General features: G+C 38.0%; 1 protein-coding gene and 4 non-coding genes across 5 annotated transcripts; 4 read left to right on the forward strand and 1 right to left on the reverse strand.

The window, feature by feature from the left end:
- The first annotated feature begins 3,253 nt into the window (after nt 1–3,253).
- On the forward strand, nt 3,254–8,316 carry LOC134321634 (G2/M phase-specific E3 ubiquitin-protein ligase-like). Its single transcript, XM_063003434.1, has 5 exons — nt 3,254–3,330; nt 5,037–5,359; nt 5,595–5,668; nt 5,844–6,016; nt 7,990–8,316. The coding sequence occupies exons 1-5, from the start codon at nt 3,254–3,256 to the stop codon at nt 8,225–8,227; spliced, it is 885 nt and encodes a 294-aa protein (XP_062859504.1). The 3' UTR covers nt 8,228–8,316.
- Nucleotides 8,317–16,722: 8,406 nt separating this feature from the next.
- Nucleotides 16,723–16,804, reverse strand: trnal-aag (transfer RNA leucine (anticodon AAG)). The gene has a single exon. It is a non-coding gene; the product is annotated as a tRNA-Leu (tRNA).
- A 148-nt stretch (nt 16,805–16,952) lies between these two features.
- On the forward strand, nt 16,953–17,025 carry trnak-uuu (transfer RNA lysine (anticodon UUU)). The gene has a single exon. It is a non-coding gene; the product is annotated as a tRNA-Lys (tRNA).
- A 2,320-nt stretch (nt 17,026–19,345) lies between these two features.
- trnak-uuu (transfer RNA lysine (anticodon UUU)) lies at nt 19,346–19,418 on the forward strand. Its single transcript has one exon. It is a non-coding gene; the product is annotated as a tRNA-Lys (tRNA).
- Nucleotides 19,419–24,830: 5,412 nt separating this feature from the next.
- trnaa-agc (transfer RNA alanine (anticodon AGC)) lies at nt 24,831–24,903 on the forward strand. The gene has a single exon. It is a non-coding gene; the product is annotated as a tRNA-Ala (tRNA).
- Nucleotides 24,904–26,300: the final 1,397 nt, after the last annotated feature.

The following is a 26,300-nucleotide window of genomic DNA, read 5'->3' on the forward strand; positions in this document are numbered from 1 at the left end:
TGCAAATGACGTTTTTAACGTTCTAGTAATGCCAAAACGAAGCAAATGACTTCTAATAAGGCAATCTTAAATAAATCTCCGTTTTAGAAGCTTTCATACAAAAACAATACTAAAACAGCTACGTTTTTTTCGGATTCTGATTGCTAACTACATGAGCTGTCTCACACCTGTGGGAGAACGATACGGAGAGTACACGTGTCTGTGGGTATTCTGTAACATCCTTTAGTACTGTATACCTATTTACATAGACTCTTACTTTTGCATAGAGAACGCTTCAGACTTACAGTATAACAGGTTAAACCCGTTTCAGTGGTCACTTGTAAAGTAATCACTTAAAGTTTAAAGGTAAATTAAAGTTTGTTATATTCAGTGGCGGAGCCAGACAATTTTCATAGGGGTGGCCAGACTGAGACCATTGCTCACACAGGGGTGGCACAGAAACTGATACCTTTTTTTATGTGGTCACTCACTCATTTACCTATACAGGCAGTAAGTGCCATGTAGAATTACATCACAAAGAATAATAAGCTTTTTTTTCTCTTCATTTTCTCTGACAAGTGAAAAACCAAAATATAGCCTATAACCTTAACATTATGAGGAAGAATTTCAAAGATATTCCTTTGCAATACTTTATCATTTGGCTGCCAACTTGTGTGTACAGATGACACTCAATTGAATCCCAGAACATGCTAGTGTGAATGCATGGAAAACAAATTTTAATTTTCTTTCAACAATATGATACAGACTGACCAACACTATTAAGCCAAATCAGCATTAAAAATAGACTTTACTTTTAACAGCCTTCTACAATGCTGGGGCTTCTTAAAACGGAATATATTCTTTTAAATAGAAGTGTTATTTAACTGCTATTAAATTGTTTTCCAACAAAATCCGCCCAATTAGGCGGATAACCGCCCAATCTGGCAACACTGGAACGCGCAGAGCAAGCTGGCGCCTTTACTCGTAGCGCGCCACAAATACTACTAAATAGTAATAGTAGTAGTATTAGTACTAAGTAGTACTACATCTGTAATTGTGTTGGTGGTTGACATTTATGTCGAGTGTATTACTGCACTGTTTTGGTGGAGAACTACTTTTTTGAGGTGCGCTGTTGAATTGGGGGGGGCCGGAGGGGTGGCCGAAGATTCATTTATGGTGGCCATGGCCACCACTGGCCACCCCCTGGCTCCGCCCCTGGTTATATTCCTCTTGACATGGGATTTCTGGTACAGATAAAGTTTTATATATATATATATATATATATATATATATATATATATATATATATATATATATATATATATATATATATATATACAACAGTTAGTTCCGACCGTACAATCTGATTGGTTGAGAAGCCTTCTAACCGTGCTGATATTCGTGACAACAGCACGGGCTTTTCACACCACAACGGTATTACTCCGCTGACGCGTTGCCAGTAACGACAAGCTGCATGCACACTGTTGTGATATGCCTTTAAGACGTTAAAGGGTTAACACAGAATACGGAGTTATGCTTGATGCCGTATACGCATGCGTGGGTTCAGTTTAAGGATGCAATAAAACAAAGCTCTACTGAACAGTTTATCTCCTGTATTTCTTTCCAATAATACTTCACACACAAACGTGCACGCAGGCGACACAGCTCCCGATCACGTTTTAAATCCGTAATCTGATATACAATCTATCGCACTGTATAGGGAACATAACCAGTTGTCTAATTCACTATCTAGTGCACTGTGTAGCGAACATAAATCCGTGATTTGATACACATTCTAGCGCACTATGTAGGGAACTTTAATGCTTCTAAGAGCTCTGTTATCACCCGTATATCCTCTGGTGTGTGCAAGATGTTTTTTATTTCTTTTTTTCCCTTCGGTGGTTCTTACCTTTTTCTTGTTGTTGTTCTTACCTCCCTGAAATGAGTTTTTGCAACTTGGAATGTCTGCTTTGTAGTGTTAAACTTTATATTCGTTGTGGAACTACTTTTTGGCGGAAGGTATTGTCAATATTAAAGCATATTTATTATTAAATTTAGGGCTTCTTTGATTTATTTTCTTTATTTATTTTGTTAAAACTGTTGTATAAAAGCAATAGAACACTTGAGGTCGTGTGTTATCACGAATAACATCACGGCTGTGATGGTCTACGGCACTCGCCTTCGGCTCGTGCCTGCGACCGAATCACAGCCGTGATGTTATTCGTGATAACACACTCCCTCGTGTTCTATTGCTTAAATATATATATATATTTAAAGACAGGTTTTTTGAGTAATTGTTTTCTAAATGTTTTTTAGACCTACTGTCCCCAATCACCCTACCTTTAATAAGGATGTAATACTGTTACCTGATTCCACATGGGACAGTGTTTGCAAACACCAAAGAAAAAGGAAGCTTCATGAAAATGGCTTTATTTTAAGTGCCTTTGAAATAAGAAAAATGTGGGACTGCAGGACAGTCATTGCAGAAATAAGAGAAGCATTTAAGGACAGAATTCCTGAGGATGTAAGGTATAATAATATGTTGTCTAAATGTTAAGACATCGCACATTACAGTTCATGGGTTGATTTGCTATAGACTGGTTTTGAAAATAAATGTAATTTTTGTTGTTTGTTATTTTTCAGTATTGAACTTTTAATGGCCTGCGGAAATAAGTTGGTTTCCCCAAAGTTACGTGAGGGCCAGGAACTAAATGGCTTTATAATTCATAAGATTTTTAAATCAAAAGCAGTGTACATTAGGCCATCAAGCAATCTTCTATTTACGGTAAGTTATTTAAAACATAATGTAAGCAGTATGTTAATGTTGCAATTGCAGCATATAGTTTTCATGGTTTGGCAGTGGGCTGAATCCCAACACTTTCTAAATGTGTTTGTTTGTTTTTAGTTTGACACAGATTCAGAGGACAGTTCGACAGACACTACAGCGTCTAGTCACACTAGTCATTGTATGATAACAAGGGCTAGGGGAAACTTAAACCCACTCCAAACATCTACACAGCAGAGCTCTAATGATTCCTTTACTAGAACACCCACAGCTAACCAGCCCTCTCCAACACAGCAAGCGACCAGTGATATCACAACCAGAGCTAACCAGCCTTCTCCAGTCCAGCAAGTGACCATTGATATCACAACCAGCGCTAACCAGCCTTCTCCAGTCCAGCAAGTGACCAGTGTCATTGACTTAAACAGTGTTGCCACAGTAAACCAGACTCCATCAGTCAGCAATGACAACTATGCTGCCTACCTTTCAATTATGGGTTCCATCTCAGAACTTTCTTCAGATGATGAGGAATTTAACCAGGCTATAGTGGCCAGTCTTGAGAGTCATGCGTAAGTGACTGGTCAATACACTCTTGTTTAATTAGTTCAGTAATATACATAGACACAAAGTTAATAGCACATGAACTGTTATAATCTTTGTTGTCTTTATTGAACACAGTCATTAAACATTCACAGTGCTGGTGGAAAAGCAAGTAAAGCCTTGTATTTAATAACTGGTCAAACCTCCTTCGGCAGCAATAACCTCAATCAGGCTCTTAAATGAACTATGGACCAGACTTGGGTCTAGTTTCCCAAAAACATTGTAAACATCTTAAAGCTTTTTAACAGCTTAAAGTTTGTATTGGCTCATTGACATACAGTGGAGCCAAGTTCATAGTGGCCTTAAGATGCTTTGGGAAAACAAGGTATTGCACAGTATTCAGATGAAATTATGGATCATGCTTCCTAACAGAATATCTTCAGCTCAGGAGAGTTAAGTTCTTGAGTAAAGGTTTGTGTTTTGAATGGGCCACTAAGAAGGTGGATTTTCAAGTAGCTGTAAATCATAATTTTCCATCCACCTTGCTCCACTTTTAGGATGATTATTTCATGTTGGAATGCAGCACAAGTTTTACACCATACATAGTGCAGCATGTCCACACAACCTTAGTTTGATCAGTCCACAAAGCTTTTCCCAGTACTATTGTGGAGTGTCCCTGTTCTGATTTGCAAATGTTAAGTACTCTGTGAAATTATTTGTTTTTGGGAGGGGGCACAGTAAACTTAAAAAAAGTGTTAACTAGCTCCAGTGGTCTCTTTTATCCTATATATATATAGTAATTGAGTATTCTGACATGGCTTTGGGGTCATCCTAGCTGGGCACCCACTTCAATAGACACTAAACAGATACTTCAGATCCCTTTCCAGCTATGTGCAAATCAGCAATCATTGACTTGATCATAAGTCTTCTAAGATTTATATTATAAGTTTGTTAGGTTTGGTTAACATCAGCAGAAGGTCGACTGTAAATAGCAAACTCAACAAGTTTTGAGTAAACATACTTGTAACCCACACCTCAAATTTTGTTTAATTGACTGAAGTCAAGGTTAGCTAACTCATGACTTAAATTAGCTTTTGTTTATTAGCAGAGGGTTTATTTAGCAGAAGGTTCGCCATCTCTGTGAATATATGATTAGTAGCTGTTTAATGAAGACACCAAAGATTATAATGGATTGTGTGTCACTAGTGTGTTATAAGCACATTGTCTGTACTTCTGAATTTGATTATGAAATCACATTTTATGAACAATTAATACTGAAAACCAGATCATTTCAAGATGTTCACTGACTTTTTCTTGCCATTGCAATGTAAACAGGGTAAGCATAGCTGAAATGTAATGTATAATTTTGCCTATGGATAGGAAATTCAGCCAGGACTGCTCACATGGTCCCACCATATTTATGTAAAGTTTATAACAGGAGTTGTGTACAATGGGTGAGAAACGAATAGTATGTATCAATAATATTGGGTTTACTAATACAGTGGGCTGTTGTGTTGTGGGTTGAAATTTTCAGTGTTGCATAATTTTCTTTGTGTTGGATCATACTCTATTCAATTATACATATAAACACTGGGGAAGAAGAAAGTGTATGGTTTAGACATAGTCAGCAGTAAGGAGGCTTATCTGGCATTGTTGTGTGAGAATAATACATTGCACAGAAAGTATGATCTCATCCCGATTCTAATACCTAGGTTAACATCTTTTCTTTTAACAGGGCATCTGAACACCGAAACACTAAATCAGCACAGGAGGTGCTCCTGAGTCTTGCATCTCAAATTGATAGTAACCAAAGGTGTAGGTTCAACATTAATAGATCTTCAGTACTGGATGGTGCCCTACGGGGCTTCAAACGACTGTCCTATAATCCTATGTATCAGATGTGCATCAAGTTTTCAGATGACTCGGGAATGGATGAAGAGGCTGTGGACCTTGGTGGCCCTAGAAGAGAGTTTTTACGCTTGCTTATGGAAGCCCTAATACTGTCACCGATGTTTGAAGGAAGAAATGGCAAGTTGAACCTGGCTTTGGACAGTTCAGGTATATGCTTTATTTGTTGTTCCAGTTATATATATTTTTTTATATATACTTTCTGCCCTAGTTTTGTCGTTTGTTTTGTGCTTTCATATGATTCTGTATTTTGTCTTCTCTGCCATGCTTGCTTTAGCTTTAAGAGAGGATAGATATTTTTTTGCTGGTCGGGCAATTGCTGTAAGTCTTGTCCATGGCGGTCCTCCACCAGGATTCATATCACCAACACTGTATTCTCATCTAGTTGGTGACAATTCCTTTGTAAAACCTGTCTTGGAGGACATTGCTGATACAGACCTCTATCAGAAGGTTAAACAGGTAATATTGTTACATTGTTAATACACACTTAGGTGCCAATTGTTAGGTCTATCCTGCTAAGCAGCAAAACATCGTTAAATAGGAACCTGCAGATTCATCATGTATACTGTTTGCATTCTTGGTTATTTAACTGTGCTTTAGTTTATTGTTTTTCTCTTTTTGTTGTTGTTTCTAGTTGTCTGAATGTATCTCATTTGATGACCTGATATACGCCACAGAACCACTGCAGGACTACCTGGCAAATGCTGGATGTCTTAGGCCACTAAAATGCATTGAAGACAGAGATCTACTAGTTGAAGATATTCTCATGTTTCAGGTGGTGCACAGAGTCTGTGGGGCTTTTGAAAGGTTTGTGTATATATTATGTGATATGATATGATACGATGTTATATTAATTTTATACCATAAAAAAAGCTGTTTGCACATAAAAAAAAAAAAAAAAAAAAAAAAAAAAATATATATATATATATATATATATATATATATATATATATATTTATATAAAATATATTTTAGGGATGGGGTTGGGGTAATGTTCAGGTTTTATTTAGAATTTTTTATTTAGAATTTTTATTTAGAATTTTATTTAGAATTAATTTAACACATTGTAAAAAAAAAAGTAGGAAGTTTGTAAGAATTACACACACCTTTCTTTATTTTGTCTTTCCAGTAAAAATAATGTAACATAATGTAATGGCGAAGTCAGAAAATTTTCATAGGTGTGGCCAGACTGAGACCATTGCTCACACAGGGGTGGCACAGAAACTGAGACCTTTTTTTTATGTGGTCACTCATTTATTTACCTATACAGGCAGTGAGTGCCATGTAGAATTACATCACGAAGACCCGCATACTAATAATAAGCTTTTTTTCTCTTTCTTTTTTCCCTGTCTAGATAGATAGATAGATAGATAGATAGATAGATAGATAGATAGATAGATAGATAGATACCTTAACATTGTGAGAGAATTTCAAAGATATTTCTTTGCAATACTTTCTCATTTGGCTGCCAGCTTGTGTGTAATGATGACACTCAATTGAACCCCAGAACATGCCAGTGTGAATGAATGGAGAATGGAGAGAATTTCTTTCAAAAATGATACAGACTGACCAACACTATTAATCCAAATCAGCATTAAAAATTGACTTTTAATAGCCTTCTACAATGCTGAAGCTTTTTTAAAACGGACTATTTTCTTTTAAATAGAAGTGTTATTTAACTGATATTAAATTGTTTGCCGGATAACCGCCCAACTTGGCAACACTGGAACGCGCAGAGCCCGGTGGGCCTTTACTCGTAGCGTGCCACAAATACTACTAAGTACAGTAAATAGTAGTACTACAGCTGTGTTGGTGGTGGACATTCATGTTGAGAGTATTCCTGCACTGTTTGGTGGAGGTGCGCTGTGTGAACCTGCGTGGAGAAATACTTCCGCAAAAAAGTCGCAGCGGTGGTTGGGTTGCCAAATATTAATTTATGGTGGACATGAAGTTTTTGGAACGAGCACCTCCACCGCAGAGCCCAAATGACCCACGTAACGAACGTACGCCATTTGCGTAGCTGCGTGACGTCATTACGTAAAGTACGCAGAATATCGCTTTTATTACGATATGGCACTTTTTGTATCGTTTTAAAACTTATACCGGTATTATCGTGAACGACACGATATAGCACACCCCTTATATATATATACTTTTTACAATTGAGACGTTTTACATACAAAAAAACTAAATCCACAACACAATTAACAGAATGCAGCTGAAATGATTTCTAGCTTGCACATATGGGACTGAACTGGATTTGGTTTGTGAGTCTGAACAGATTTATTTTAGATTATCACATACTTTAAACCAGGGGTTTTCAACCTTTTTGGACATGCGGCCCCCTTTCTGTGCTGAACGCGACTCCCTTGATAAACCGGCGCTGAGCCATGGCTTACGCGGTCGCGGGTGCTGACTCGGCCACACACGGCGCTCAGTCGCAACTCGTGTGGCTCGCCCCCCTCCCCTTGGTGTGCGCGCGCTCGGCTTCATCTGATATGTATCCCGCTGTAGTTAGCCTTTGTTGTGGAAGTGCAAAAACTGATCTCGTAAAGCAACGCCCCCCGCAGTCAGGTACTCGCGCCCCCCCTGACAAGTACTCGCCCCACAGGTTGAAAACCCCTGCTTTAAACAAATTCAAGTTTTGCCATCCTAACTTCTGCTGGCATCTTGGAGCTTTTCTAGCTTTTATTTTGCATTGGTTGTCATCACATGGTACTCGCTTGTCCAAGGATATGATTGTCACACACATTTTTGTCTTATGTGTCTCATTTTTATAGATTTAGAGAGGGACTGAAGACACTTGGTGTTTTGGATGCAATCAGAATGTATCCAGACAGCTTTAGACCCTTAATCTGTCATGAACCATCCCCACTTACTGCTGACTTAGTGGATCAGTTTTTCCACATCCGGTTGTCTGCAGTGGGCAGCAACAAGAGAAGGGCAGAGGAATGTGTTGTTGCATTTTGGAGGGATTACCTCCAGGATGTTGAAGGTAAATATTGCTGCTTAATATAGCATTTTCTCTTATGATTTGTCTTGTTTATAAAGTGTACAAAGACTGGGGTAGGAGAATGAAAAGGATAACCTTTGCTATAGTGGCACTGTCTGGCCATTTTGTCAGCTTGTTGTTATTTTTTTATTATATATAATATAATAAAAAATATATTGAGGGGCTTCTCCCCTCAACCATCAATTGATTTTCTGCATGATCAATCTGTCAGCCACAGACGCTGTTTGCCTATGGCAAACACCTGTATCAACTGCCTTAAGTTGCCACTGCTTGACACATATGAGGATTTCAAAGAGAGTTTGGACTTTGCATTTAGTAACACACAAGGTTTTGGTAGAGAATAATATGGGAAATTTATTTTGTGCCCTGTGGATGTTTCTGTTAGACTTGGTTATTATTAACATGTAAGCTTTATTATTTTGAAAGATTAACTATTTACATAAAATTGTATACATCAGTCTTTACAATGTATTCATAGGCATTCATGTTTATATGAGCAATCTGTTATTCTGTAAGTTTCCTTGATCATCTAACTAAAACTGAAAATACATTGTCAGACCAAATAAAAGGCAGCTTTGTTACTGTTCACTGTTTAGAAAATTAACCAGGCCTAAAAACAGTTGTATGCCATGGTTACCATCATCAGTCAGTGGGTCTACTGTTTCTTGAATTCTGTTCATAGTGGTTTGATTTACAATAAAGTCATTTAGTGGAACAACAACATTATTTTCAGTGTCTAATTGTAAAGGGGTGTCCTCATGGTTTTCGATGGTATCATTTCCTGCAAAAATGTCTTGAATTGCACCAGCTCCGGCACTGTTAAGAACCCCTCTTTGCCAAAGTTGAAGAGGTGTTTGTCCTCCCTGTGTAGATAATCCATTGTTGTACCACTGATTTCGGAATTCTGTAGCTGCCCTCTGAACTCTTGGCAAGTAAACATAGTGTAGACAAAACAGATGAAGTTCATCTGTAGAATCCAGTATGCCCTCATTTTCCATAAAGGTGAAAAGGTTACTGAAGTGGAATGAGACAACTCTATTTAGCTCTGCCCACAGTCGTTCTATCCTCTGATTGTGGACACTGCGCCCGGTAATGACGCTGTTTCTGTTTAGCCCCCTTCTCTCTAGCATATACCGTGCAACCCCTGTGTTCTCCATGCCATGATCACAGCGTACTCTTAAAGGAAGGCCAAAGCTCTGTACACCAGTACAAAACAGTTCCAGTACATTGGATGCCCTGTTGTTATTTAGGCACTGTAAGTATATGATTGTCCGACTAAAGCCATCAATGCATCCATGAAAGACCATTCTCCACCTCACCAGTTTATGGTTACCATCTATATGCCTGTAAAGAAATAAATTGGCAATAATAACAACTGCATTTATCCCTATGATTGGTAATTTGTCCAAGGTGTAAAAAAATAATTATATTATTTATAATACAATTATTATATATGTTAAATAATATAACTAAAATAGACCTTATATTGTTACATTGAATTTTAGTGACATTTTTCTATCATGCATGGTTTTTAAATAACACTGTACCCTCCTCCTGGGCAAAAAAATATGCCAGATCCAAATTTGTAAGATATTAAGCTTTAGCTGGTCCTAACGACAAATGGTCAGACAACAAATGAGCTGTTTGTCACTATTTGTTGATATATTGAACTGTTGCAGGGAAACGCTGGAAACAGGGAAATTCACATACACAGTATTCCTATATGCAACAGTAAAATAATCTAAATATTTAAAAGTTTAATAAACTGACACATCTGGGTGTTTAAAATTGTCCAGAATCTGATGCAGTGACAGCAATTGCAAGTGACATATTGTTTGCTGTTGAAACCATTAAAAGCTTAATATTTTTGCAGTTTTGTGACTGTATAATATGTTCTGAAATGAAACACTAATGACTAATTTTACATTAGGTACTTCTAAGTATAATTTTAAGTTAAAAAACAATTTAATACAAATGACTTAATTTCTACACTGTGGTATTTGTACTTCTACTAAAATAAACTTCTGAGTACTTCCACCACTACTGGATACACATTATATCAGACAATATAGACTACTTTATTACTAGGGTGTGTATTTCATACATCAATCTTTTCAATACTATTACAAATTACTCACCATAATTGATTGGGGGTTTGAACATTGTAAATTCTTCTGCGAATTGCACGCCGGTGACGGAAAGCCCGTCCAATTGGGTCAAGCAGTTGCAGGCAACGTCTCACACGCCAACGTTGTATTCTGATGTTGCGAGACCGTAGTCCTCCTAGCACGTACCTTTCTCCTGCATTTGGGGTAGTTTGAAGGATCCTACTAACAATGTCTGCCAGAGCAGCATCAGACATTGCTATATAGGTCAGTTGACCAATTTGAAGTTGCTGTCTGTGCCTGTATAATGTCCTCCTGCTGATTCCAAAGCATACAGCTATTCTTTGCCAACTCATTCCAAGAGACAAACAGTAGGTAATTTGTTCAACAAGAACATTGTACTGAGGGCGACCAGGATGACCAGTTCTGATTGTTGGAGGTACACTTGGAGTAAATGTATCCCTATGTCTCATTTCCACCGATCTTGAGTTTTCAAATGCATTTATTAGGGAACAAAAACATGAATAAAGTGCCTCCAGTGCACCCAAACTTCTTTGACCATTACCCCCTTCTAACTGCTGACGAATTAAAAGAAAATAAGAAATTGTCCGTGTGTATCCATGAAGCTCACAAAATAATCTTTCCAATATCGTACTGTCATGTCCCATGCTGTCAGATTCCCTTGCAATGTTTTGAATGCATCTCATTGTATTAGTAAAAAAAATAGTAATGTCCTCCTCATTTCCATTTACTTCCACAAACAAAAAGTGACCTTGTAAAAGAAGGTAAATAAGTAGAAATGCCATGGCTTTCTAGGAAAGCGGTAAAGTAATTGTTAAAAGCCTGATTTAAATGTTTTTTGTAGCTACAATTCATCTACCAGTGCTCTGAGTGCAGGCTCTGTTTTTAAGTCTGTAAGCCAATCAGGGGATGGGAATGTAAACTGTCTTCCTGTTTGATCAAACTAACTTCCTTTTTACATGTATATTTCACACTATCAAACTTTCCCTCTCACACACACTATCATTCTCTCTCACACACACCATCATACTCTCACACACACACCATCATACTCTCTCACACACACCATCATACTCTCACACACACACCATCATACTCTCTCACACACACCATCATACTCTCTCACACACACCATCATACTCTCTCACACACCATCAAGGTGTTAAAAGGAGGCCAGGAAGGAGGACAGGAAGTCAGATTGGCTTACAGCTGTAAGAACAGAGCCTGCACATAAATTGGTCTACAAAAAACATTTAAATCTGGCAGCAGACCTTTTAACAATGACTTTACACTTTTGTTGAGCTTTGTTGAACTAGCCATGATATTTCTACTTTCTACCTTTTTTACAAGGTCACTTTGGTTTGTGGAAATAAATGGTAATGAGGAGGACATGTTTTACTATTTTTGTCCATGACAATGAGATGCATTTAGAACATTGAAAGGAAAACTGACAGCATGGGACATACCAGCATGATTCTGGAAATATTATTTTGTGAGCTTAATGGATAAACACTGACAACTTTTTACTTTCTTTTAATTAGCCCCCAGTTAGAAGGAGGTGACAGTCAATGAAGTTTGGGTGCACTGGAGGCACATTATGCATGTTTTTGTTCCCTAAAAAATGTATAGGAAAACTCAAGATCAGTAGAAATTAGACATAGGGATATATTTTCTCCAAGAGTACCTCCAACAATCAGAACTGGTCATCCTACATAAACAAATTACCTTCGGTTTGTCTCTTGAAATTCGTTGCTAAAGAATAGCTGTATGCTTTGGAATCATCAGGAGGAAATTATACAGGCACAAATAGCAACTTCAAATTGGTTAACTGACGTGTGTGTGTGTGTGTGAGAGAGAGCATACAGCAATGTCTGCGACTTTGGCTGACATTGTTAATAAGATTCTTCAAATCACCCCAAATGCAGATGAAAGGTACGTGCTAGGAGGACAACAGTCTTGCAACATCAGAAAACAGCGCTGGCATGCGCTGCAGGTGCTGGACCCAAATGGACATGCCTTCCATCACGGGTGTGCAACTGGCCAAAGAATTTACAATGTTCAAATTCCAAATTAGTTATGGTTATTAGAGTTATTTGTGATAGTAATTAAAACGTCATAATGTATTTCTGATAAATGAAACAATGCAGTAATGTAAAAAAAAACAAAAAACAAAAAAAACGAGGACACCCCATATAATATTTAGATATTTATTATCAAGTTATGGACAGGTCAGGAAATCACTATTATACTGGTTAACAAAGATCTTGTCCCAAGCAAACAAATGTTTCTTATTTATTGTTGCATGCAGAAACCAAATATTTCAGAACAGTCTCAACAGCAAATAATTTGTCACTCAGGTGGATTAAGGTATCCTTAGCCCTTGTAGTCATACAATGACTGGTGTGGTACTTCTGTGGTCACTAGATGCTGTTGTCGTGTCAACCTCCACACCACTGTCCTCTAAATCTGTGGTGACAAACTAAAAACAAACAAAACAAACACACACACAATGCATTTAGAAAATGTTGGGGGTTAGCCTATTGCCAAACCATGAAATCTAAATGCTACAAATTACTTATTATTATTAATAATATGCAATATAAACATACTGCTTACATTATTTTTAAATAACTTACCGTAAATGTGTCATTGTCTAATGTACACTGCCTTTGATGTAAATGTATTGTCAATCATGAAGCCATTTAGTTTCTGGCCCTCGTGCAACTTTGGTGAAACCAGTTTGTTTCCTCATGCCATCAAAAGTTCAATACTGAAATCACAAAAATTGAATTTAGTTTCAAAACCAGTCTATAGCAATTCACCCAATCAAATATTTAGAGAACAGTTACTCAAGAGAGCTTGGTCTCAATCTATAATGAATTACATTTTCTGTAATAAAAGAAATATAACAAACTTTAATAGTACAAGTGACTAAGTTAGAATGAGCACTGAGACAGATTTTGAAATGTTAGACTGTAAGTCTGTAGCTTTCCATGTGCAGCAGCTTGTTTATGATTGTGTATATAAAATGAATCTATATTTTATTTTACTTATTAAGACCTACATAGGGAAGAGTCCAAAAGTTCCATGTAATTCGACTCGAATGTAGTGACACATTAATGTGGAGCAACTATAGCCATTAAAACGATAAAGTAATTTTATTTATTGTTCTTTAAGAAAGCTTCCAAAACAAAGTTTCTTATAAATGTGCTTTATGAGAACTCACTTACTTAGTTTGGCATTACTAGAACGTTTAAAACGTGTAATTTGCAGACGGTCCCTTACAAAGACGAATATTTATAAAATATCCCAATCTAAACCTGAATCTATCAGAAGCTAAATGAGTTTAATCATGTTTAGTGAACTTACCTGTTCCCTGACTCTGGAGCCGCTGCTCTCTGTGGTTGAGGCTGATATGGAGGTCAGCACCTGGCTGATGGTTCGGATATAAAGCTTCACCGCATCTCTTCCTCCGCGGCCGCGTTTAGACTCCTGTCGGGCTGTCGGGTTTAAATCCACATTTCTGACATGGATGTGGCAGCGGTGGAAAAGTTTAAAATGTTAACAGGCCGAAGCTCCATTGATTCTCTCTCGGTCCACTATCCTCTCCTATCAGTAATAATGAGGAAGGCGGGACATGTCTGTGAAATCCCGCGTCTTCTATTAACCAATCAGGTACTGAGAATTTAACATTACTTCCGTTTCAATCAAACTCGTTTCCGTATCAATCAAACTCTCTCACACATACAATCAAACTCTCTCACACATACAACTATTCTTATTCACATGCACTATCATTCTGTCTTACATTCACTATCATTCTGTTCCATAAACATGATTATTTGCATTCACATACACTATTTATTACGCTTACATATAATAATATTCTCTTACACATACAGTAGATCTTTGTTTTACATACAGTGTTAACGTCCCTTACACAGACTACCAAACTTACATACATATACTACTATTCTCTTTTACACAGATTATCATGAAAGCACATAATGCATGTTTAAGTAGCTATAGTTATATGTGCAAGAGAAAATAGTGCTGTGTGTATGAGAGTATAATAGTAAATAAAAGAAAGTGTGATTATAGTTGTAAGAGGGTATAGTAGTATATGTGACAGAGTATAGTAAACCATGTATGAGAGTATGATGGTGTGTGTGTGTGAGAGTATGATGGTGTGTGTGAGAGAGTATGATGGTGTGTGTGAGAGAGTATGATGGTGTGTGTATGATGGTGTGTGTGTGAGAGTATGATGGTGTGTGTGTGAGAGTATGATGGTGTGTGTGAGAGAGTATGATGGTGTGTGTGTGAGAGAGTATGATGGTGTGTGTGTGTGAGAGTATGATGGTGTGTGTGTGAGAGTATGATGGTGTGTGTGTGAGAGTATGATGGTGTGTGTATGATGGTGTGTGTGTGAGAGTATGATGGTGTGTGTGTGAGAGTATGATGGTGTGTGTGTGAGAGTATGATGGTGTGTGTGAGAGAGTATGATGGTGTGTGTGTGAGAGAGTATGATGGTGTGTGTGTGTGAGAGTATGATGGTGTGTGTGTGAGAGTATGATGGTGTGTGTGTGAGAGTATGATGGTGTGTGTATGATGGTGTGTGTGAGAGAGTATGATGGTGTGTGTATGATGGTGTGTGTGTGAGAGTATGATGGTGTGTGTGTGAGAGTATGATGGTGTGTGTGTGAGAGTATGATGGTGTGTGTGAGAGTATGATGGTGTGTGTGAGAGAGTATGATGGTGTGTGTGAGAGAGTATGATGGTGTGTGTGAGAGAGTATGATGGTGTGTGTGTGAGAGTATGATGGTGTGTGTGTGAGAGTATGATGGTGTGTGTGAGAGAGTATGATGGTGTGTGTGAGAGAGTATGATGGTGTGTGTGTGAGAGAGTATGATGGTGTGTGTGTGAGAGTATGATGGTGTGTGTGTGAGAGTATGATGGTGTGTGTGAGAGAGTATGATGACACACGCGAGACAGATTGATGGTGTGTGTGTGAGAGTATGATGGTGTGTGTGAGAGAGTATGATGGTGTGTGTGTGAGAGTATGATGGTGTGTGTGTGAGAGTATGATGGTGTGTGTGAGAGAGTATGATGGTGTGTGTGTGAGAGTATGATGGTGTGTGTGTGAGAGTATGATGGTGTGTGTGAGAGAGTATGATGGTGTGTGTGTGAGAGTATGATGGTGTGTGTGTGAGAGTATGATGGTGTGTGTGAGAGAGTATGATGGTGTGTGTGTGAGAGTATGATGGTGTGTGTGTGAGAAATCAACTTAGAATTATGGCCTACACGGCCTCTCATAGTTTTTTGTGTTTTTGCTAGAACTGTTTCTACTTGAAGAACTCTTTAGTATAATTTAAGGTTCTTTGCTAACTCAATTAGATTTTTATGGATTTTTTTTTCTTGCCACATATAAATGCACATAACATATAAGCACTGGAAAACAATCGTGCAATTGATACAGGAAAAAAAGGAAAAAGGTGAAAGAAAGGAATCTGTTTGTAATCTACCTGCAAAAATTCTCCTCCTGAGATGTTTTTTTTTGTGTGTGTAAGCAGCAACATACTTCACCTAAAACTTGATATAATCGCCTTCAAGAGAGCCGAAACAGAAATAAAAACATTTTATATTAATTGAAGTTCTACAGGACAACATATGTTAAAGTTTGTAATTTAAGTCACATTCTTGTGAGGATTAAAGCAGGTTGCAGAGCCCGGATAGGTCAGTCAGTAGAGCATCAGACATTTAATCTGAGGGTCCAGGGTTCAAGTCCCTGTTCGAGTGAGTTGCTTCCTATTGCATTAGGTAAGCGGTAATTTCCAGCATTTAACCAGCCACAGCGAAGAACTGTTGGAGTAGCGACTAATCTTAACCCATCAGATACACGACCATTCTTTTGTTACAGTAAGCTTGCAAGCAGAGCAACAAGACGGTCAGTATTTAAGGGCTTCCTTTCTTACAACATTTCTTCTGCTAAACCATCATGCTGTATGCTTAATTTAAGACTCCGTGGTGCATCGGTGTGTTTGAGCTTGTTTAAAAGCTCATTGGCTTTAGAACGTATGCTGTTTTCACAGTGTCTGCGTTCCATTTTAGATATAAACACAGTTATTGGGTGAGTAAAATTTTTTTTTTTTATTATGTTTCCTATTATATCATAGTTGCATGTAGTCAGAGTGATGCTAGAGATAACAGCAACGATACAAAGGTACACCAAGTTAAGGTTTGTGTGCACAGTTACATAAAAAAAAAAGTTAAGAAAGGTTGTGGGTCAAAAAGGGCATGTGCCACACTTGGGATTGTGATTGAGTATACGTTGCATTGGGTGGGTAAACATGGAGCCGGCGTTGAAAAGCATGAGTTGGCAGCGGTGGGATTCGAACCCATGCCCCCGAAGAGACTGGAGCCTTAATCCAGCGCCTTAGACCGCTCGGCCACACTACCACTGGGTAAGGGGCAGATCGAAACGAGCAACTACGTATGCAATTTCTACCTGCATTTTCCAATAGAAGTCAAAGAGGTTGCAAGTGCAGTCACCACACTTGTGATGGAGCACAAGCTACACCAAACTGGTAAACATCATGAGTTGAGAACCTGGATAGCTCAGTCGGTAGAGCATCAGACTTTTAATCTGAGGGTCCAGGGTTCAAGTCCCTGTTCGGGTGAGTTGTTTCTTACTGTATTAGGTAAGTGGTAATGTCCCGTACTACATGCTTTGTTTAGAATGATGAAGAATTTGTACTTTGTGAGATATTTCTAAGTAAAATAGCATGTACTTGATAAGCTTGAAATAATTGCACACTGCATGTGTAACATGTTCTCCACACCAACTAGTTGTTTTAAACAGACTGTAGTAAATATAGGACCGTTTAAATCTATATTTATGTGCAGCCTAATAATGCACTGAGTTTTAGATATTAATACCTACATATTTTATGTTGAATGACATGCATCATAATTTTAGTTATTGCTTCACAGAGCTGCTTTGTTATTGCACTGCACTAAACAGTTGGTATATCCTGCACTATTTTGGCCCCTACATAATGCAGCATCAACCCTTAAGACAGTCTGTCAGTGGTACAAAGTTACGATTTGGTTCAGTTCGTCCTAAAGGCTGCGATAAACGTGAGTACGTGAGCTTAAACACGTTGAACCCCCACTTTATAATGCAGCATCAATGATCTGTTAGTACATTACAATTTACAAAGGGTAAAGGCGAGTTCCTTATATGGGGAATTAGCTTAATTGGTAGAGTGCTTGCTTCGCGTGCGAGAGGTAGCGGGATCGATGCCCGCATTCTCCAATGCAGAAACATTATGATCATTTAAAGGCAACACGTAATGTAAGACTCGTTTCGTCATTGCTCACTGAAACGCTGCGTCAAAAATGAGGTCAGTTTTCGCTCTATTTTCATTCATCGTTTAGTTTAAAGATCTTTATTAATTTTTTTAATTGACAAACATGCAATAACTTTGAAACAATCTTGAAACAAATCTTTTCACATTATTATGTATGGTAGAGGGTTAAAGATGTTAATTTGAGCTGTAGCTGCACGCATTCAGTTTAAAACACTGATGCTCGCCTACAAAGCCAAAAATGGACCAGCCCCAAGCTACCATCGGGGTCTAATCAAACCCCGCTCTGTACCACGCAACCTCCGAGCCACTAGTCTCGCTCGACTTGAGCCCCCACCCAGGACTAAAGGAAGACAAGCATCAAGGCTCTTCTCTGTTCTAGCACCCAAGTGGTGGAATGAACTTCCTCTGTCTGTCTGAACATCTGAGTCTCTTGCTGTCTTTAAAAAACGATTAAAAACCCACCTTTTTACTAAGCACTTAAGCTGACTTGTACTTATTTACTAACATTTTTTTTCCATTTCCAAAAAAACAAAAACAAAAAAAACACTTTGGTTCTAACAGGTTTCAGCAGATTTGTGTTCTTTGACTGTTGTTTACTAAAACTTGAGAAATGAAATGTTTACTATGGAAGCACTTCTGTAAGTCGCTCTGGATGAGAGCGTCTGCTAAATGCAGAAAATGTAAATGTAAAACGTTAGAAGTGGAATTCGAACCCAGGCCTCCAGGGGAAACTGCAAACTAAACACAGCACCTTAGACCACTCAACCATCCTGACCTGCTTGCAAAGGTCTAATACCAATCCCACAACACCCCCATGTGGACTAAGCTTTAGATGAACTGTTGTATCTTTTCATATTATTATGTATGGTAGAGGGTTAAAGATGTAAATTTGTATAAAGCATGAGCTGTCAGAAGTGAGATTCAATCCCACGCCTCAATGAGAGACTGTGACCTGAACGCAGCACCTTAGACCGCATCCTGACTAGCTTGGGTACCGTTGACACCACATCATATATCAATAGAAAGGGAGCCCCATATGAGCACTCCAACTGACCAAATAATGTTTTTGGGTGGACCATTGTTAGCACTGTAACGGCACTAGCATGTTAGGGTGTGTTTTCTCTGGTATGAATGTATTAGGTACAGCCTTCTTGTTGGGTTTTTAACTGACTGGATTATGTGTTAATAACTCAAACCCTGTTTGAGCTGGTTGTAGGCTATTCAATCGACCACTAGATGTAGTGTAGTGTGTATTCGTGTTTCCTTAATTTCGTTGTGTTCTCCCTTAATGTAATTGCGTTCCACCTTAAAGAATTTGTGTTGTCTCTTAATATATTCGTGTTTTTCCTTATTGTTGTTGTGTTGTCAGCTTTTGTTTGTTTTGTAAATGTTATTGTGTTTTAACTCAGCGGGCCACCGTAATATAGATGGCATAATATGAATACAGTTAGAAAGTAAAACGATGTCGCATGCTGACCTGTGTGGAATACAACTAATGTATGTAGTACTAAGAAGTGTTTCTTAAGGGTTTTTTTTGGTGTTCTTGCTGGAACTGTTCTACAGGACAACGTATGTTAAAGTTTGTAATTCAAGTCACGTCCTTGTGAGGGTTAAAGCAACTTGCAGAGCCCGGGTAGCTCAGTCGGTAGAGCGTCAGACTTTTAATCTGAGGGTCCAGGGTTCAAGTCCCTGTTTGGGCAAGTTGTTTATTACTGCATTAGGTAAGCGGTAATGTCCCGTACAACATGGTTTAATTAGAAAGTTGAAGAATTTGTACTTTGTGAGATGTTATTAAGTGAAATACCATGTACTTGATAAGCTTGAAATAATAGCGCTCTGTGTGTGTAACATGTTCTCCACACCAACTAGTTGTTTCAAACAGACTGTAGTAAATAGAGGACAGTTTAAATCTATATTTATGTGTAGCCTAATAATAGGCTTAGATAGTTTTAGATATTAATACCCACATATTTTTTGTTGCCTTAAAGACTCACTTAAATCCTGATCATAATTTTTGATGCTGCGTTTCATTAAGCGATGCCGCAACGAGTTTCATATTACATGATACCCTTAAATAATCATAATGTATCTGCACTGGAGAACGCGGGCATCGATCCCGCTACCTCTCACATGCTAAGCGAGCGCTCTACCATTTGAGCTAATTCCCCTTACGATGCTCCCTTGTTCCCATTTTGAAGGTTGTGATATTACTTTAAACTTACCTTTTCTTTTTCATGTAATTACTGATATTTTTTTGGATCTCTGCTGATATCTTGTGGGCCATATTGACTAATCAGTGAAAATTAATGTTTCCTTGTATAATAAAACCATTATGCTTATTTAGCTTTAATTAGCTTTAATTATTAAAGAGATAACAAGATAGTGATGGTGAAACTAAAAACCTGTTATTACCATCACTAAGTGTCTTTACCATCACAAGAAGTTATGTGTTGGTAATGACATGTTGAGGTAATGACAGTTTTTACTTAGGGAAAAAAGTAAACAGCTAGTATACAATGTACTTTACATACATTTAAATAATGTGAACATTTCAATTGTAAAATACTTCTGTAACAATGTAAATAGACGCTGAATAAACATACTTTATGATCAGGATGAATACATGTTTAAATTTCTCACATTTTTAGAGATCAAAAACCAAGGTCCTGGCATCCATGTGGATGTTACTTTGACACGTACCACCTACCTCAGCATTGTTGCAGACCATGTACACCCTTTCATGCAAACTGTATTCTCTGATGGCTGTTGACTCTGAAGAAGTAACTTTGTATAAAGCTTGAGATGTCAGAAGTGGGATACGAACTCACGCCGCCAGGGGAGACTGCGACCTGAACGCAGCGCCTTAGACCGCTCGGCCATCCTGACATGCTTACGAGGTCCTAATGCCAATTACCAACAACACTCCCACATGGCCAAAGGTTTGTACAAAGTGCTGAATCTTTTCACATTGTTATGTATGTTAGAGGGTTCAAGACATAAATTTGTATAAAGCACTAGCAGTCAGAAGTGGGATTCAAACCCACGCCTCATGGGACACTGTGACCTGAACTTAGCGTTTTAGACCTCATCCTGACTAGCTTGGGTACCATCGACACCACCATTTGTACGAACTGCTTAATCTTTTCACATTATTATGTATGGTAAATTTCCTGATTGTAACCCATTTGCTGCACTGTACACTTTGTCACTAGGTTGTAAATCATATATCAATAGAAAGGGAACCCCATATGAGCACTCCAACTGACCAAATAATGTTTTTGGGTGGACCATTGTTAGCACTGTAACGGCACTAGCATGTTAGGGTTTGTTTTCTCTGGTATGAGTGTATTAGGTACAGCCTTCTTGTTGGGTTTTTAACTGACTGGATTATTTATTAAGAACTCAAACCCTGTTTGTGCTTGTTGTAGGCTATTCAATCGTCCATTAGATGGAATAATATGAATACAGTTAATATTGCGTTAGAATCAAGCAATAGAACACGAGAGGGAGTGTGTTATCGCGAATAACATCACGGCTGTGATTCGGTCGCCTCTAGAATACAACTGATGTATGTAGCACTAAGAAGTGTTTCTTAAGGATTCTTTTTGTGTTCTTGGTAGAACTGTTGCTACTTGAAGAACCCTTTAGTAGAATTCAAGGTTCTTTGCTAACTCAATTTGATTTTTATGGATTTTTTTTTCTCTTGCCACATATAAATGCACATTACATTTTAATGACTGGAAAACAATCGTGCAAAATTCTCCTCCAGAGATGTTTTTCTTTGTGTGTAAACAGCAACAGCCTTCACCTTTAAAGCACCTTTAAAACCCCCTTTAGCCTTTTGTCAATTGTAATGTACTATCAGAGCGTTGATGCTGCATTATAAAGTGAGGGTGCAACGTGTTTAAGCTCACATACTCTTTTCTGTATTATACCTTGCTTTTAAACCATCACAGACTCTATTTATCGCAGCCTTTAGGACGATCTAAACCCAATCAAAACTGTCTTTGTACCACTGATAGACTGACTTAAGGGTTGATGCTGCATTTTAAAGGGAATGTCGTGAGTTTCAGCTGTTCATCTTCTATGAAGCAGTTTCACCAGAAGAAAAACCATTAAAAAGTCACGTACCTCTACTTTAACAAAAAGTCATTTCAGATAAAACTCCGAGACATTTCAAAATTGGAGAATTATAAGTTATTGTGTGTTTGTGTAGCCCAATTAAAATTTGGGCATAACTAATATTTTGTTTATGTTAATTTATATCTAGTAAATAAGTTGTTCTTATTTGTTCTGTAAATAATGTTCTGGTTGTTTTATGCTGTTTAAAGTAAAGTGTATGTATAGCCCTCCCTTGATTTATTTTTAAGCCAATCAGCATGAACTGTCACAGGTCGGGAAAAGAGCGGGAGAAAGTGGGTGGAAAAGAAGAAAAAAGTGGAGAAAATAGCGTGATGTGAAACAAGTGTCATGTAAGCGGGTAAAACACCTGTTTAGGATTTATCTCTCTTGATGCATTAAGACAAACGGACAGTGAGTCTTATATTAACATCTTGCAGTCGATTAGTGACATTGTTTATGCTGTATCAGCCGTGAACTTCGTCTCTTGAGTTTTCGTGCATGGACATTGAAGGCAGTACGCTTCCTCAGCAGCTGTGATGATTACAGTGGATTAAAAGCATCGGATAAACTCTGATTGTTTCATCCAAGATCAAAAGGAAAAAGACTGGTGGATTTGTTCTGTTTCATCCATGTAAACAAAGAACATGGACAGCTCCACCACAACCGACCAAATATACTTCGTGATCTGTGCTGATTGGGACTATTAGGTTGGATCAGGCCTGCAACGGTAATTTTGGGTACCCTTTTTTTAGTTAGTTATTTACCTAACTTAGGAGAGATTGATAATGTTTTGAATATTACTGATGGTAATTTGAGTGAATCTGTATTATAACATTTTTGTAAAATATATTGGGGTTTGAAATGCATATTAATGATTGTGTAAATGAGTAAATAGTTAATTTGTTTAAGTATTATTAACGTATACAAGTTTGGTATGTGAGTCAGGGATAATGTTAATACAGCTACTGTAAATGGTGTTAGTAAATGGTGTTTTTTTTGTGCAAGGTTAGTACCACATATATACTGTATATAGGGTAATTGAAGTAGTTTTTTCAGTTTAAATAAGAGTATAGCTTAAATATAAAATAATCGTAAGTACTGATAAGTAGTGGCCCTTTTAAATCCTTACATTACCACAAAGAAAGAGATTTCTTAAACAAATAAAAGAAGTCAGGGAGCGCTTTCCAAATACAGCCAGGGGTGCTAGGGGGCGCTATATTTGTCAATTTAAACAAGTCAAAAAAGGTCTTTAAACCAAACGATTTGAGTAAAAATAGAGCATAACTGTCGCTGTAGAACTTACAGACTGACCTAATGTTTGAAGCAGCATTTCAGTGAGCAACGACTTTCATATTATGTGTTGCCCTTAAGTGATCATAGTGTTTTGGCATTGGAGAATGTGGGCATCTATCCCACTACCTCTCGCATGCTAAGCGAGCGCTCTACCATTTGAGCTAATTCCCCTTACACAGAACCTTCCTTTAGGATTTGTAAATTGTAATGTACTAACAGAGTGTTGATGCTGCATTATAAAGTGAGGGTGCAACGTGTTTAAGCTCACGTACTCTTTTCTATATTATGCGTTGTTTTTAAACCATCACAGACTCAGTTTATTTAAAACCTTGATCTTAGCCTTTAGGACGAACAATGTGAGGTCTTTTATGAAGTGCATTTTTTCTTTGATTTTGTTGGACCTGTAGGAGATTGTCCTGTTCTTGTTGCAGCTCTGCTGGAGGGTTATTTTCTTGGTGTTTGTGGTGGTGGTGGTGGTGGTGGGGTCTTTGTTCCCATTTTGGTTTATTTAGTAAATTATGTACTTTACATCCATTTCAATAATGTGAACATTTCCATTTTTGTCGTAAAATACTGCTGTAACAATGTAAATGGACGCTGAATAAACATACTTAAATGGATATTTAAGTATTTAAGTACATATTTAAATGGATGTAAAGTACATCATATACTAAATAAACCAAAATGGGAACAAAGACCCCACCACCACAAACACCAAAAAAATAACCCTCCAGCAGAGCTGCAACAATAAACAGAGCAAGATCAGGATGAATACATGATTCAGTTTCTCAGAGATCAAAAGCCTGGGTCCTGGCATCCATGTGGAATTTACTTTGACACGTACCACCTACCTCAGCATTGTTGCAGACCATGTACACCCTTTGATGAAAACTGTATTCCCTGATGGCTGTGTCCTCTAAAGAAGTAGATTTGTTTAAATCATGAGCTGTCAGAAGTGGGATTCGAACCCGTAAACTGCTTAATATTTTCACATTATCATGTATTGTAAATGTACTGACTGTAACCCATCTGCTGCACTGTACACTTTGTCACTAGGCTGTAAACCAAAATTCAATAGAAAGGGAGCCCCATATGAGATCTCCAACTGACCAAATAATGATTTTGGGTGGATCATTCTTAGCACTGTAACAGCACTAGCATGTTAGGGTGTGTTTTCTCTAGTCTGAGTGTATTAGGTACAGCCTTCTTGTTGGGTTTTTAACTGACTGGATTATTTTTTAAGATTAATTATTATTCATTAAGAACTCAAACCCTGTTTGTGCTCGTTGTAGGCTATTCAATTGTCCACTAGATGACATAATATGAATACAGTTAGAAAGTAAAACGATGTCTGTTTCGAGCAAAGTTTCATCGCATGCTGACCTGTGTGGAATACAACTGATGTATGTAGCACTAAGAAGTGTTTCTTAAGGGTTCTTTTAGGTGTTCTTGGTAGAACTGTTTCTACTTGAAGAACCATTTAGTATAATTTAAGGTTCTCTGCTAACTCAATTTGATTTTTATGGATTTTTTTATTTTGCCACATATAAATGCACATAACATTTTAATGAAAAACAACGCATAATATAGAAAAGAGTACGTGAGCTTAAACATGTTGCACTCTCACTTTATAATGCAGCATTAACACTCTGTTAGTACATTACAATTTACAAAGGGTAAAGGAAAGTTTTGTGTAAGGGGAATTAGCTCAAATGGTAGAGCGCTCGCTTAGCATGCGAGAGGTAGTGGGATCGATGCCCACATTCTCCAGTGCACAAACATTATGATCATTTTGCAATCTGAAAAGATGAAATTACGGTAAAATTCTTTGCAGCATTAACCATAAGGCTAGTCTGTCCGTGTTACAATGTCAGTAACGCCCTATTTACGCTAAAACAGTTTTGTTTACATACCTTTTTTGTTTTGTTTTGACAGAAACGCATAAACTTATAATTTTTTATAATGTTTTATTATTTGATACTGTTACAATTGATACATTATAAAGTATTGTACATATTTAAGTTCGGTGGCATAATTGGCTTGCTTTTAAAAACGACCACAGTGCGGCATCTACAGGCCATTGTTGGTACGTCTTTTTAAACCGTAGCCAATGTAAAACTGGTGCCCACACTTCTGTGGCTTGGGATCTACTATTTCAGTCAACAGGTCATCGGGATCTACTTTTTAAAAAGGTTGGCCTGATCATTTTTTAAGAATGCTTTAAAGCTTTTTTAAATGCGCTTCATTTGCCTGTATTGATATTCAGCATTACAGGGCAAGCGTGGGTCCAGTGTCACGAACACTGGGCTCGAGACAAAAATACACCCTGGACAGGGCGCGTCAAACCATCGCAAAGCATCACACACTAATTTATCCACTCACTCACACATACAGGTGCAATTTAGAGCAGCAATTACACCTACTGGCACATTTTCAAACCCGGAGGAAAGCCACGCATACAGTGTATCACAAAAGTGAGTATACACCCCTCACATTTCTGCAAATATTTCATTATATCTTTTCATGGGACAACACTATAGACATGAAACTTGGATATAACTTAGAGTAGTCAGTGTACAACTTGTATAGCAGTGTAGATTTACTGTCTTCTGAAAATAACTCAACACAGCCATTAATGTCTAAATAGCTGGCAACATAAGTGAGTACACCCCACAGTGAACATGTCCAAATTGTGCCCAAATGTGTCGTTGTCCCTCCCTGGTGTCATGTGTCAAGGTCCCAGGTGTAAATGGGGAGCAGGGCTGTTAAATTTGGTGTTTTGGGTACAATTCTCTCATACTGGCCACTGGATATTCAACATGGCACCTCATGGCAAAGAACTCTCTGAGGATGTGAGAAATAGAATTGTTGCTCTCCACAAAGATGGCCTGGGCTATAAGAAGATTGCTAACACCCTGAAACTGAGCTACAGCATGGTGGCCAAGGTCATACAGCGGTTTTCCAGGACAGGTTCCACTCGGAACAGGCTTCGCCAGGGTCGACCAAAGAAGTTGAGTCCACGTGTTCGGCGTCATATCCAGAGGTTGGCTTTAAAAAATAGACACATGAGTGCTGCCAGCATTGCTGCAGAGGTTGAAGACGTGGGAGGTCAGCCTGTCAGTGCTCAGACCATACGCCGCACACTGCATCAACTCGGTCTGCATGGT

Source organism: Trichomycterus rosablanca, chromosome 10 (assembly GCF_030014385.1).
Source record: "Trichomycterus rosablanca isolate fTriRos1 chromosome 10, fTriRos1.hap1, whole genome shotgun sequence".
Classification (NCBI taxonomy): domain Eukaryota; kingdom Metazoa; phylum Chordata; class Actinopteri; order Siluriformes; family Trichomycteridae; genus Trichomycterus; species Trichomycterus rosablanca.